Below are 14,347 nucleotides of genomic sequence, written 5' to 3'. Positions count from 1 at the left end.
GAAATATCTGGTGAAGAACATCTTCCTAAATATAATCAATAGAGTGATAGCTTTGTGGAGATATTAATGTGAAATTAAGGGTGGGTTTGGGTGAAACATGAGGGAGGAAATCAAAACAGGTATCTTTTCAACACGCTTTAGAGCATTCCCTAATCAAGAGATTTCTAGTTAGAGATTTAATATTTCTGTCCAACAAAGTTAGCTGCATAGTCTTGTTCAGCAAAAGAGCTAAGCATATATGGAATTTTAAGAATATGTTCATGTGATGTTTGTATAGGAATGTTTTCTTAAGTCTAGGAACTCATTTGATACTTCAGAAAATTGACTTTAAAAATCATAGCCAAAATAATTAATATTCGCTATTAGTTTATTTGAAAAGATAAGCATTGTGCACCTGTCTGAAGGATCTAAAAATCTTTGGCTTGGGCAGAAGGAGATCATTTCCCTGTCAGTAACTTTAAGAAATTTTTAAAGTGATTTTCCTGGTTTGCCTTTTTTTTTTTTTCCTTAATTGTTTAAATAAGTTGTCTGCCATAATAGTCCTTTACAGAGTTCTGACTTAAGTGACCATTCTGTTGACTAATTTCACAAGCTTGAAAGTGCTCAAATGAGTGCTAGCACTTAGTATGTCCTTCAAGTTTACTGTTTCTATACAAATATTTTGAGTTCTGAGAAATATGAAAGCTTGCTCTTTGTGCAAGCACCAGTCTTTTTAGTGTCAAACAGTATACTTTCTAGCCATGAGAACAATGAAGTTATAAAGACTCCTAATTGGAAGTACAGATTCAAGAAAACTCTGAACTATTAAGGAGATTGATTATGTACAAAAAGGCTTTATACTGTGACAGCTGGAATATCAGGGAACCAGACTGAAGGAAACTGAAGGCAGTTTCTTTTCAGTGTTATGCTTTCCAATAAATTGGCCAAAAGCAGCCCCATTAGATACAGGATATTTTGTTAATATTAACTACTGAAATGACTTTTCAGAAAAAGATGTGGCTGTGGCCTGCACTGTATTCAACTTAGCTGGGCTTTGTTCAGAACCATTAGCTTTGGTGCAGTGGCTGGCATTCAGCTAGACTGCAGCTTGGACAGCTGGTCCAGGACCTACCACTGAGTTGGTAATGGACAGCTGAAAACAAAAATTAAATAAGATTATAGTAGTGATTTCACTAGGATAGTGTCTATTACTGAATGGGAGGCAGGGAGAAGCTTTTCTTTTGCTAAAAGTGAATCTCTAGAGCCATGAGCTTTATGAGCAACTCTAAAACAAATGAGTATTTTCATCCTTTTTTTTTTTTAGGTCTCTTATGTGGCTTTTTAAATCATCCCATACATCTTGTCTCCTTTTGCTCTCAAAAAATTTAAAGATAATTTCTAAACGAATCTTGTTTCTTAATACGCGTACTTCATGCATGCACATACGCTGAGCTTTTTGTGCTTCTAACTAGAATGTCCCACCTTTTCTATTTTTTTAAAGTTTCTATCTTAAGAGCTACTTCCTTATAATATTTCAGTATTGCAACCCAAATTGTGCAGACTTTATTCCTGACAGTAGAGAATTTTTAAAAGGAGAAAATTGTTTGTATTGTTGTCAAGTGTTTTTGCATTCTTCTTTTTAACAAAAAGCAATTAGCATGCTTATGTTCAAGTCTTTCAGATAACAGCAGTCACGAAGACAGAGATTAGAACTGAAGAATTTTTAGTCTTAAAAAAAAAAATTATGGAAGTCAAAAAAGCCTGCTCCAATGGAAAGTTCTGTTTAGACTTAGCTGGTGCTGTCGTGATGCATTACAGTTTATAGCAGTTGATGTGGTTGTATATATGTATGCAAAAACCTTTCTAAAATAACTTAATTACATGCACACTGAAAATAGGTTATCAGGCTATCAGTTGTGAGCACTATCAAATATAAGAATATTTGTTCACTTTGCTTAAATACGTACTTATAAAATGGAAATCTTCATCCTACATTTACAGTCCAAGTTGATAGAAAGTGAAATTAATAACAATAACTTCTTGCTAATTTTCTAGTTCAAAGAGAGAAGGTATCAGAAACCACAGCTATTTATGGATGGGTTACAAAGGGTTTGCTAGTGCAAGAGAGGAGAAGTAGGAAAGAAGAGAATGACCAAGAGCAGAAGCTCACAGAAGCAATGGAGGTGGAGCTGCATTGTAATCCAACAAAATGCTGCTGTGCCAGGAGCTGGAAATACCAAATATCTTGGGTTACAATCTATTTAATTACATTTCTAGGCAGAGGCTTAGCAAATCTCTACACAAGTGTATCTGGATGCTGAACTGTTGTAACCTCTTGATGTTTGAGACTTATTTTAAAATGTTTGCCCATCAAGAGATATTTAGTGACCTACCTGAGATATGTGTCTTATCCAGTTCTTAATGGCTGGATTATGGCAAGGCTTAATTTGTTTGGATAATGTCTACCAAAGAAAGAGTGATTTTTTTAATGGATTGCAAGTGAAAATAGCCATTTTTTAGCTCTACAGAGAGCAGCCCACGTTACGTGCAGATAGTTATAAATTGTGATTATCAGATAATATACACTCAATAACACATTCACTGTGTTTAACTGGCATAGAGTGTACATTGTTAATATAGCATGATTAATATAGCAGCACAAAGTTTTCAGGTCTCAAGAAGCTAGGTATTCTGTTTTTTTGTCCCAGGAGAGGGACACAAGCAGATGACAGGCAATAACTGAATGAACTGAAAGAGATTAAATCAGATGAAACCTACTTATAAATGCTCTGTGAGTTTGTGTCTTCATCCAATAGGCACATCAGGTGGGAAAGTTCAGCATCTAAGAGGCAAGTGAAAGCACATCAATTTTATTTTTAAATGGGAGGGAACAATCACAGGACAGTTATTTCTTTATAGATTTCTTTTTGGGAAAAAAAAAGTAAATTGAGTTTCCAGAGAAATTACACAATTAGTACATATGTTGTTATGATGATAGCTGCTGCAAAGATCTATTTCAAGGAGCTTCTAATCAGTCTTTTTACCACGATGCCATTTGAGCTAGTTTCAGACACTACTTATTTTCTATTTCATTTACAATCCTTCCCTTCTGCATCCAAATTACTCATAGCAGTCTAATGTCAGATCAGCCCTTAAGGCATCAAAGATATTTGTTTTCCTTCCTGAAACCCACAATTAGGGACTTGGCATTAGTGGCTGTGTCATACCAAGCTAATTAATAATAAGAGACATAATTTTGTATCCCCTGTATAAAGATAGAGGAGAACTAAATCCAGAAAAATGACAGGATGTATTTGCATTACCTGATGAGATTTTCTTCTTTCATCTAATTCTTTATTGCCCTTTGTTTTGCTTCCTTATGCAATCAGTATTAGACAAGAAGCTAAAAGAGCTGGAAATTGGTTGAAGGCTTATGCAATTGATACTGCAGCAAGTTTTGTCATTGATTTAAATGGGAGCAAACTCAAGCATTTGGTGTTATTCCTAAGAGTCGAGACTAGAATTTTATTTGGACAGAAGCTGAATAGTTATTATGATGTATTCTGAAAGAAGAAAGTTCAGGGATTTGCAGACATTGTCACATATCTTCAGGCACAGATTTCTCAAGCCATGCCAGGCAGCAGTGTTGTGATGCTGACAATATAAACAGTCACAGGCAGTTGACACAAAGTCATTCCCATAATTTGCAGGATGTTTAGAAGTAGCAGCATTAAGGTTACTTTTTTTAATGCTCAATATAAATGCTTGATTTAAGAAAAAAATGTAAGCAGTATATTCTTATATATCAGAAAATGCCAATTCATGTTTTTTGATTTATCTCCATTAGCTGACATAAGCTTTAAATTACGTAAGTATGTAATATTTTCTCCATTCTAGTGAGGAACTACCATCTCTGCAATAGTTAAAACTCCCATTTTTATCCAGAGAAGCCAGAAAAGTTTAAATGGTGAAAGCATAGTTATATGTTTTTTTCTCTCTTTTTATATCATTCAGATACCAGCATGAATCAATTCCAAGTCCACTGGTTACTGGAGTCCTGTGTGCACAATGACACCAAAGGACGTGGGAAAGTAACAGAGCTGACTTATGTAAGTGTCCATTCAGCCTTCTGCTTGATTCTGAATAGCTTCTAAATAGTATGATTTATACCATGCTTCACAGATAAATAAGGATGTTTCTTCTTTATGTTCGTCTTTGACAAAAGATAATGCATCTGGACTGTTTGGGTTTTTTTTTAATCCATACTAGGGTAATTTTTTGTTGTTTTTGTCAGTGTTAGTTAGGAAATGAAAGTGGCAAACAAACTTCTAAGTACATCTGCATCTCTAGAACATACAGAACATGGAGCTTTATCTATAATTAGTACTGTAGGGCTCCAGCAGAGTGCCTATACTGAACAGTAATAATAGTAATTAATAAACTAAGTTTTCTTTTAGACATGCAGGTGGGGTTCACAAACTTGAGGGCAGTAATAGAATAAGAAAAAAGGGACATAGCTGAAAAATACTAGACATTAAATCTGAAAGTCAGGCAGGTATCAGATAAGAAGAAAAGCTCTATGTAAGTACATGTCAGCCCAAATATATATTGCAGTGACAGTTCTTCATACTCAATTTGTTGGCAATCTAGTGTCATCTGTCTCTATAAAGCATTTGAACAACATTGTAATGTGGTTGGTGCATCACAATTGATTTAGTGGGTTATGGAGAATGGCAGAAATCACATTTCACCTTTCCTTCTTACCCTGACATGTACTAGAGATCAATTCAGTGGAGTTAATGGTATGTAGAAGTACAGTAAGTCAAAAGACATCACTTCCCATGCAGGAGACTGTTAACTTGTAAGATTTACTGCTTCATGGGGTCAGCAAAGCAAATTATTAGATGTGGATTAAAAAAATGATTGTGACATAATGTTATGATCAGTCACAATATTTCAAGTTATGCACATTGAAGATAGGAGAAATTTGACATTTAAGGAGTTTATTTCCGCTAGAGGTCAGAAAATACCTTTGTAAATTTGTCGACATGCATTATGGGATTAGTTCATTATTGCTGCCCAAAGAAGTGGTAAATGCTCCATCCCTGGCAGTGTCCAAGGCCAGATTGGACAGAGGCTAAAATAACGTGGTCTATGGTGAGGCATCCCTGCCCATAGCAGGGGGGTTGGAACTAGATGATCTTAAGCTCATTTCCAACGCTAATCATTTCATGATTCCACGATTCTGTTTCCTCTCAATCATCTTACAGTAGTTGGTCTAATCTACTTTGGGGAACTATTTCTTAAGGAGGAGAATCTAGCTACAAGCATACAGAAGAAGGGGGATGCTACAAAATCTTTGGTACTGGATGTGATAGGTCAAGGTGAATAAAGGCTTTACGTATCCAGTGTTGAGCATTTAGACCCTGTCACAATAAATTAAAATAGTCCAAAGGAGGTGTCAAGCCTGTTAGAGCACTCTTCTGGCAGATGGAAGGGGAGTCAAGTTCATTCTTAGCCCCATCTCTATGTCTCAATGAAAATGACCTTCCAAGTGAACATTAGACAAATCCAATTTGGCATTAGAAAAAAGTGTCTATGTAGAAGAACACTGGAAAATAGTGATTTTGAAGGGAAGTAAAGACGTAAAAGGCAGTGAAAGACTTTTGACCTTAGACAGTAAGGTATTATTGGACATCTTCCCAGGAAAAAAGCAAAACAAACAAACAAAAAAACAAACCCCACATTTTTCTCTCATATATGATTTCTCCTAAAGCTTTCAGGCTTTGATTTTCAAAAGTGCTTTAGACAGCAAGATGAATTTAGCAGGACACTTATGCTTTGTGTAAAGTTTTCTTCTCTGGTTATTGTCTTTAAATGGAGACATGTGCTTTGTAGTTCAGCTGGGAAGCTTTTCTTCCTGACAAGAAGAGAGAAGTAGTTAATGTAGTAAAGCAGAAAAAAAAATGGATCCTTAATGACGTGCTGGACTTTGAATGTACTTTTAAAAAATTGAATGTAGATGAAGCCTGTCATTTACAGCAGCTTAACTCAGCTTTCTTACATTTATTTAATTCAACTAGCATTTACATCCTCACATTGCTACTCCCACTCTATCATGTCAGAAAGACTGTTCTAAATGTTAGAAGCCAGTTGCTTTGATGCAGCATGGCAAAGGAACTGTGTAGAATTGAAGGACATATCCAAACACCATGCTAATATATTATACTACTGAAAATAATCATGATGTAGGCAGTGTTTGCTTTGTTCTCTGACTAAAAGCCATGTTGACGTGTGTTAAGCGTAGCAGAAATTAGTGGAAAAAATGTTTCATCTTCTGCCAACGTTGGTGATTTTTTGTTTGTTTTTTGTTTGTTTGTTTTGTTTTTTTTGTTTGTTTTTCCTAGAGGTCTGTTTGCACCATGTGATGTTTTTTGTTTTTTTGTTGTAGGAAAACTACATGATTCTGAAGGACCTGTCATTTTCATGCAAATATAAAGTAACTATTTTGCCTGCAACTTCTAAAGGTCGTTTTAAGGCTGAGAGTATTTTCTTTGTTACCCCATCTTGCTCTGCATTTAAAGAAAAAACCCACAAGCACATTAATTGTCCTGCTGAAGGAGGTAAGGCATGATCTGGAGAACTAGCCAAATAGTTTCAAATCATAAAATAAATAAAAAAAAAAGCCTTTAAAGCTATTCTAAAATTGGAAATGAAAGTTTCAGAATAAAAATATGACCGGTGCCTACGTGAAAAATCTACTAAAATACAGAGCAGTATAGATTTTGGCTAGTATATTACTGTCTTGTCAGTTACGTGATAATTTTAGTGGGCTATTTAAAAACATGACATTTGTTATTTGACAGTTTTTATTTTTGTAAGGAGGAACATTTATTGTAATGATGGATAATAACTGTAAACATAATTATACTGGCATGACCCATCTTTTGCATGTTTTGCTACTGATGCAAGCTGCTTTTTCAAAGCAGTTTGATTTTATTTAGGTTAATTCTACTCTCAAATAACAAATACAGACACATATCTTTCACAGTGATGCCACAATGGTAGGTACAGATGGAAGGTTATGGAAATCACAGAATTACAGAGATACTGGTTGGCAAGGACCTCTAGAGTCAGCTAATCCAGCTACCCGCTTGAAGCAGGATTGTTGCCAGCACTTGGTCAAGTCAACCATGGCTTTGCACAGCCAAGTCTGGGAACCTCTCTCTTCATTTAGAGGGTGACACTCGCAGTTTGAGTCCCTAGTATCCCCAAGGGTATCCCATGCTCTGTGGGTCACCTCAGAGCCCTGCTGGCCACCACTGCCATCTCCTCACCACCCCTCTTGACAGTTTCCAGCACTGCAGCCTTCCTGGGCAACTGCAACTAAGGCTTATGTTTCCCCTAATCAGAGTCCCCCTGTTAGCTTCTGTTTCAGTTTTAGAGCATGACTTTCACTTTTTGCTTGCATCATGGAGTTCTGTGCTATCCTGTGGATTTTCTTGAGGTCCCAAAACTGAAAATCTGAGCTCAGGTATTCTGAAATACAGTGGAGAAGGAGGATGGCTGCCTGTGAATGAGGCATTTATATCTTTACATGCCACAGGCTTTCCTTTCTGTCACCTGCAGCTGAAAGCATTTGATCTGAAGTTTGAATTTGGCCCAAAAATGCCAATGGATTGCATCAAAGGTAGACTTTGGTTAACACTGACAGTCTGATGCCAGAAAGTTGGCAGAATCCTGGTAACACCAGAAAGGCAGCTCTATCTGTCCTTGATTTGTGGAATTAAATGAACTTTATTGAACATTATCTCTCGAAGTTGAGCTTATCTTTTTTGCTTTCCAAATTTATAGTGCCAGTTCTACCCAAAGTGTTGGCCAAACCCGAGAATCTATCTGCGTCTTTCATTGTTCAGGAAGGTAACATCACTGGCCATTTTTCCTGGAAGATATCCAAGGCAGACCTTCACCAGCCCATGACAGGGTTCCAAGTCACTTGGGCAGAAGTAACCACAGAAAGCCGGCAGAACAGCTTACCCAACAGCATCATTTCACAGTCACAGATACTGCCAGCAGTAAGTTGTTTATTACTTTCTTTGCTGGTGGCTTCATAAGTGTGTGTGTATTTTTAATGTTAGTGGTGAAGCAGATGTCACACATAGCATTCTCTGGCTCTGCAGGCAAGTTAGAGCAGGAAGTGCTTAATTTTTCCTACTTGCTGGAGCTAGAAAGCAGAGCTACTCATCTTAATGACACATCAAACATTTTAATGTGCACAGTTGTCAAATTAGCAACAATTGTCTGAGAAATGCCTGAAGGGAGGAAAAGATCATCTGTGTGGCAATAGATGTTTTTTATTTTCTTTTGATGATCAGGCTGTTCAACTTGGCAGTTACTATGGTTTTACTAATTATTTGGTGTCCAAGTCAACGGATATAAAAGAATTTTCTCTTCCTTTGTATCACTGCTCTAAGAAAAATAAAAATCACTTTGCCGTCTGCCAATATGCAACATTGTCCAATGGACAAATAATTTAAAGGAGAACTAGATGTCACTGTTCATTGGAAATGCAAGAATTAATAATTTGAATTCTTCCTCCTATTTGCTTTAAGATGGCCTTTGCTATTTCAGTTCCTCCTCTGGCAGAGGCAGGTGAATGGCACTTCATTCAGACTTTGCTACCAGATCCACCAGTCAACAAAAGGATTTAGCAGCTGGCCTTGATCCAAGGTCTGCTAATAACATTGGGTGTCTTCCCATTCACTTTAGGAAAGTGGATCAAGGCAATTGTTTCTGGAGCAGAACTTGCTGAAAACCTTTTAACATTTGTCTCCTCAAAAAATGTGCGGAATGTTTTGTTGGATATGTATTACATTTAATGCATTTTTCACAAATCTAAGGCAAGGTTCTCATCATTCTGTCTTAATTCCTAGCAGGCTGACCAAGGGCTATAGGGTACCCATGTTTCAAAGCCTGTTGTTCTGCAGAAGAGCAACAAAGTTGACCATGGATTCCTTAGAACTATGGGGCACACTACAGCCACTTAACAAAATAATAAGCAAAGTTAAAGACCATGAGATGTTGATTTACACATTTGTTTTCATCTTTTTTATTAGGAACAGGCATATGTTTTATTCAGCATTTCTATTCCTTTTTTTAAGCTTTTAAGGTCCAGTTAGGTCTGAAATACGTATAATGTTTTATTTAAAACATTCCTTTGCATTGTGTTTTGCTTTAATTTTTTATCTTTATTGTCCTCTGGTTTCACTACTGTAGAGCCTGGAGATTAATTTTATTTAATTATCTATCTATCTGTCTATCTATCTATCTATCTATCTATCTATCTATCTATCTATCTATCTATCTATCTATTTATCTGTCTTTGTCTATGGCAACTGGTTAACTTGCAGAAAACTGACTTGAGTTGAAACAGTATCTCCTACCTCTCAGAAATCACCAGGACATAGGTATTTTGTGGTGAGGATCTTTCACTCATTCTCTTTGATAGCCTCTGGTTGATAAAAGTTCAGTATTTGCACAACCAGGGCTGAAACGCGCATGTCCCAACTGCCAGAGGAGCACCTGAACTAGCAGAGTGAGCGTATGAATGTGATGTTTGCGCTCCTCTTTCTCTCTCTTCCCCCTCATTCAGCAACAGCAAATTACCAGTTATTCCCACAGTTTACTTAGATTTCCCCGCATAGCCAACCAGAAGAACATGCCTTTCAATTTGCTGCCCAGCCCAGCCTGGATGGTTGCAGGAGCACACCTTGCTCACAATGTTCAGCATCACTGCCCTGTTGTCTGCTTCCTGGGACTGGGCCTTTCCAGCTTGGAATAAGATGTAGCAGAACTTTTAATTCCTTAATACCGGTTAGTCTTGAGCCAGATATATTCCCATTTAGGAGTGTTTTTTTTTTAAATTTACTCTGAAATTATTTTCATAAAATCATACAATGGTTTGGATTGTAAGAGACCCTCAAGCTCATCCAGTTCCAAACCCCTTGCCATGGGTAGGGATACATTCCACTAGACCAGGTTGCTCAAAACCCCTTCCAACCTGATATTGAACACTGCCAGGGATGGGGCAGCCACAGCTCCTCTGGGCAACCTGCGCCAGTACCTCATCATCTTCATAGTGGAGAATCTCATCCTAATATCTAATCTGAATCTTTCCTGTTTCAGCTGAAAAGTGCTTATTTTGCACAAATGTGACCATGAAAGTTATGGAGCACTGAAAAGTGAGTCCATCATGCCAGAAATGGGATTAAGAACTGAAGGCAAATTCTTACGGTGTAATTAGGACAAACCTGAAATCACACTTACTTTTGCTAGCTGCAGCAAGGGCCCTAGGCCTGCCATTAATTAATTTACCAATTAGTAGAACTCCCAAGCAGATCCAACATAAAAACAGATTTATATAATGAACATGTTTGTTAAAAGCAATGATTAGGAAGTTACTTCTTTTTTTTTTTTTTTTTTCTGATGAGCATCCACTTTCCAGAACAGTAAGGAACAATTTGGACCTCATACACATGCAACCATAATATTATGGTAAAAAATGTCTTCTCAAAGAGAATGTCAGGCAAAAAATTCAGAACAAGTCCTCTCACTCTCAATGGAGTGATGTATACATTAAATTCTTTTAATGTATTTCTAAGAAAATGATTTGTCAGTACTGAGAGTGACAGAACCTGTTTAAACAACTGATTTTTGTGAGTAGAGCAACCGTGTTGTATTTTTAGATACTTTGAGGATTAATGCAATTTATTTATTTTAGGATCATTATGTACTTACTGTGCCCAATCTGAGGCCATCAATGCTGTACCGCTTGGAAGTTCAAGTGCTGACAACTGGTGGGGAAGGGCCAGCTACAATAAAATCATTTCGAACACCCGACCTTCCTCTATTTTCACCCCACAGTAAGTTCTACACCATTTTGACATGTGGTTGTATGTTACAAAACTTCAGTGGTCCACATGTAAACATTTTGCTTGAGCCTCAGAGTCTTTATTGATGTCAGCAGCATTCCATAAACTGAAGATGTGTGATAATATGGCGTTCCCCCCCACCATACCAAGCAATGATGGAAGCACATGCAATCTTTCAGTCAGTTTCTGTGGTCTGATGTTTGCCATTCATTCCTGCACAGCCCTTTGGCTTACGCCTGTAGCACTTGGGGTTCAAAGCTGGTCTGTCCTCCAAGTACTAGTTAGGCTTGGGATTCCTCAGCTTTCAAGATTAAATTCTGCTGGGTGCATTCAGTCCAGCATGACTAAAGCCTGATCATATTTATAAAGCAGTTCAAACATCTTAATGGCCATTTTCAGCATTTTGTGTATTTCTGAAAAGTACATCCCAGTGTGATAAAGCAAAGTAAAAAATCCAATGAACTAGTCCAAGATTCTTGAATCTTTTTGTCTTTTCACAGTCTCACTAAAGTTGTCTGCACTTAACATGCACATAGTTGTCAACACAGGCTGTTCACTTATAAAGGATTGCCAGCTGAAGGCCTCACAAAGCCTATTTAGTAATGCTGAATGTTGGTATTACATATTCAGGGTTTGATACATGAATATTTTCTTATTCTTTTTTTAGGACCTCATCTGAAGCAACATCATCCACATCACTATAAGCCACCCCCAGAGAAATATTAGACTGTTTCAGATGGTTATATGGATAAGAGAAAAAAACTGAGCTCCCAAATGAAGTCTGGGAAAAGGCACGTCTGTAGAAGCAATGAAACCGATTTTCCAGTGGAAGTTACCTTCCTGTATGATCTGTATCTACTTCTCTGTAGTTTAGTCATGAAAAATTGTAATTGCACCAAGACCAGGATAAAGCATACAGCAAGTATCATTTAATGACCACCACTATTCCACAAACTGAAGACTGCATACAACTCAACACCTGTGAGAAAATCAGAAGTTTGTTCATTATAATGAACATTTTTTTTGCATTTCTGTGTTTAAAGTAGATTGAAATGGTGCAGCATATGCAGCTTTTTCTCTTAGTGACTCCAACATTAACATTTGCAAGATTGTCCTGTGGTGTATACATACTTTTGAACACTGGAGGCCATGTTCTCATCAGCATATTTAAATGATCTATTTTACTAAAGCTTTGCCTGTCACAAATTTAAGTCCTAGTGTATTTTGCTATTAAAGAAGATCTCCATAAGTCTGAAATAAGGACATAAGTAAAATAATAACAGTAGCAGAAGCCCTAAAATAGTCAGTATTTGGTAATTGCAGTATCACCACAGAGGAGGATGACGATACATTTGTGTCACCTATCTATTCTGAAATAGTAATGTTCTTATGTGTAGATCTTCTGTTAACATAGTTAATAGCTAAAATATATACAAGGTAGATGTACCATTGTAAAGAAACAAATGGCAATTGATAGAATTGTTGAAAATTAATGGTGATTTATACAATTAATTGATAGGCCCTACTTTTGAAATCACATTTATAATTTTTTTATATGATATTTCGAGATGAATAGTTAAAATTAACTGAAATTCTGAGGCACATTTATTATTCAAGTATCTGCAGAGCTACTTTTTGGCTTTGACTTTGGTGCGCATATTTCTTTTCCCCATGGATCTTTTGAACAGAAGGATGGATGTATTGGATCTATTCTGCTGTTCTGCTTACAGAAAGAATTATGTGACTATATTCTGGCATCTGGAAAACATTAGTTTATAGTTTATTTGAATGCATTTTTCAAATTTAGACAGAAGGGTGCCCTTTTTAACCATAAGGGAATTCATATTGCCTTATTGTGCAATATAAACTGTCTAAGATAATTTGCCACACAGAGAGACATACCTCAACGGTAAACAGAAACTGTATAGATTTATTATCGAGAGGATGGAAAGTATCTGCCAATAAATGTTCATACAGATACTTATAATCAGCTTCTAATGTTCGGGATGTTCAACATGCTCTTGCATTCTTTGACACCATTTCCATTGTTCCCCATATCATCATATGAGGATAAAATACTCCAAACTCGCAGGAGTCAAACTGGCCAATTTTTCTACCAGCAGATGCTACAGACTCACCTGTACTTCATATTTGCCTGAGATAGTCAGTGTGAGAAGCTCAGCCTTTAGTGCTAAATATACTTTCCTTCTTTTGGTAGTTTTTTGTGGAAAGCAAATATGAAAAAAAACAAATACATACCCAAAACTGAGGATCAGAGTTATGTTTATCATAGTAGAGTGTTCACAAAATATTCAAATACAGTTTGTCTATACTAAAGTTTGTAGCTTTTAGTTTCTTGTGGGTTAATAACACAGGGGTAAAGGAAGCTGAGTTAATTTTTTGCTTATTCTAGTTTTCCTACATTTCTATCTTTGATTTTAAAGGGCTTCTTTTCCCCATCCATTTTATTTCTACTTCAGTTGTTGTCTTTTTAGATATGCACTCAGTGACCAAGAACTTTTGCAGACATTTTCTATTGCTACATGGTTTTGGCTTTTTACAGTAGTTTTAAAAATGTTAAAGGCTATGGTACTTATAATTCCTTCCTCTATCATTCTGTCATCTCCCCTTTTCCAAAATACATTAGGAAATAAAAGGGTGAACTCTTTCTCATAAAACCTGTTGTTATAAAGGTTTGTTTTAAATTTTGGCAGAAAGCCAGATTCTCAGAGTTTTTTTGACAGGATGGAAATGTTTTGTGTGTATAAATTTTTACCAAGAAAACACAATTTGAATGTGACTGGTGTGCAGGATTTTGACATTTAAATTGCACAAGACATAGGTAAGGCTAGAAATGATCGCCATGATGTTTGCTGAGAGCAGGAGTCACTGGGATCAGGGAAAATAATTACCTCGGGCTTCTTTGAAATATTCTATCCAAAGCTTTCAATCACAGTCTATTCTAGTTATGCTGAAGCAAATCTGCAGTGACTTGATTAATGTTAATGAAATTATGTTTCATTTACAGTGACATTGTAAAGCGTAGAACACAAATGTCCATCTTTATTACAATGATATCAGATCTGTCTTGGAGATGAACTGGAAGTTAGTAGCCCTGAGTGATCATACCCTTAGTCTTGGTTGCTGAGGGGAAGACTCATGCTTCTGAAATGAATGAGAAGAGTTACTGTTTGCTGATGCCAGTCTCTTTGAAGCATTCAGCTTCTAAAAATAACAATATATTTTTGAAGAGCATGGTATGGTTTTCCCTTTTAAAGTAGAATCTGGAAATTTAAAAAAAATGTTGATAGAGTTGCATTGAACCAGTGTATTTATGTAGAGTCCACTAAGATGTAAATTATTTTTTTCCTTTTGCAAACCAGCATATAAACTCAGCTCTTAAGTCACCCTCCAAATCAAAAATTAATAATACGAAG

The 14,347-nt window shown here is 36.5% G+C and overlaps 1 protein-coding gene across 3 annotated transcripts in view; it reads left to right on the top strand.

Moving 5' to 3' along the window:
* The window catches only part of ANOS1 (anosmin 1), a 132,832-nt gene extending 120,352 nt beyond the window's left edge, over nt 1-12,480 (top strand). For 2 of the 3 annotated variants that reach the window (XM_061459871.1, XM_061459870.1), the window contains 5 exons: nt 3,994-4,088; nt 6,431-6,602; nt 7,834-8,054; nt 10,760-10,901; nt 11,578-12,479. In XM_061459871.1, the coding sequence (XP_061315855.1) occupies nt 3,994-4,088; nt 6,431-6,602; nt 7,834-8,054; nt 10,760-10,901; nt 11,578-11,636 (689 nt within the window). In that variant the 3' untranslated portion in view covers nt 11,637-12,479. Of the gene's footprint in view, nt 1-3,993; nt 4,089-6,430; nt 6,603-7,833; nt 8,055-10,759; nt 10,902-11,577 lie in introns of all 3 variants that reach the window. The other variant, XM_061459873.1, reaches the window with a different exon arrangement.
* The last annotated feature ends 1,867 nt before the right edge of the window (nt 12,481-14,347 follow it).

The sequence above is a fragment of the Pezoporus flaviventris genome, unplaced genomic scaffold (genome assembly GCF_033815535.1).
Source record: "Pezoporus flaviventris isolate CSIRO_AGI_PZ_B2104156 unplaced genomic scaffold, CSIRO_AGI_Pfla_v1 ptg000030l, whole genome shotgun sequence".
In the NCBI taxonomy this organism is placed as follows: Eukaryota; Metazoa; Chordata; class Aves; order Psittaciformes; family Psittacidae; genus Pezoporus; species Pezoporus flaviventris.
This window is presented reverse-complemented; position numbering and strand designations above follow the sequence as displayed.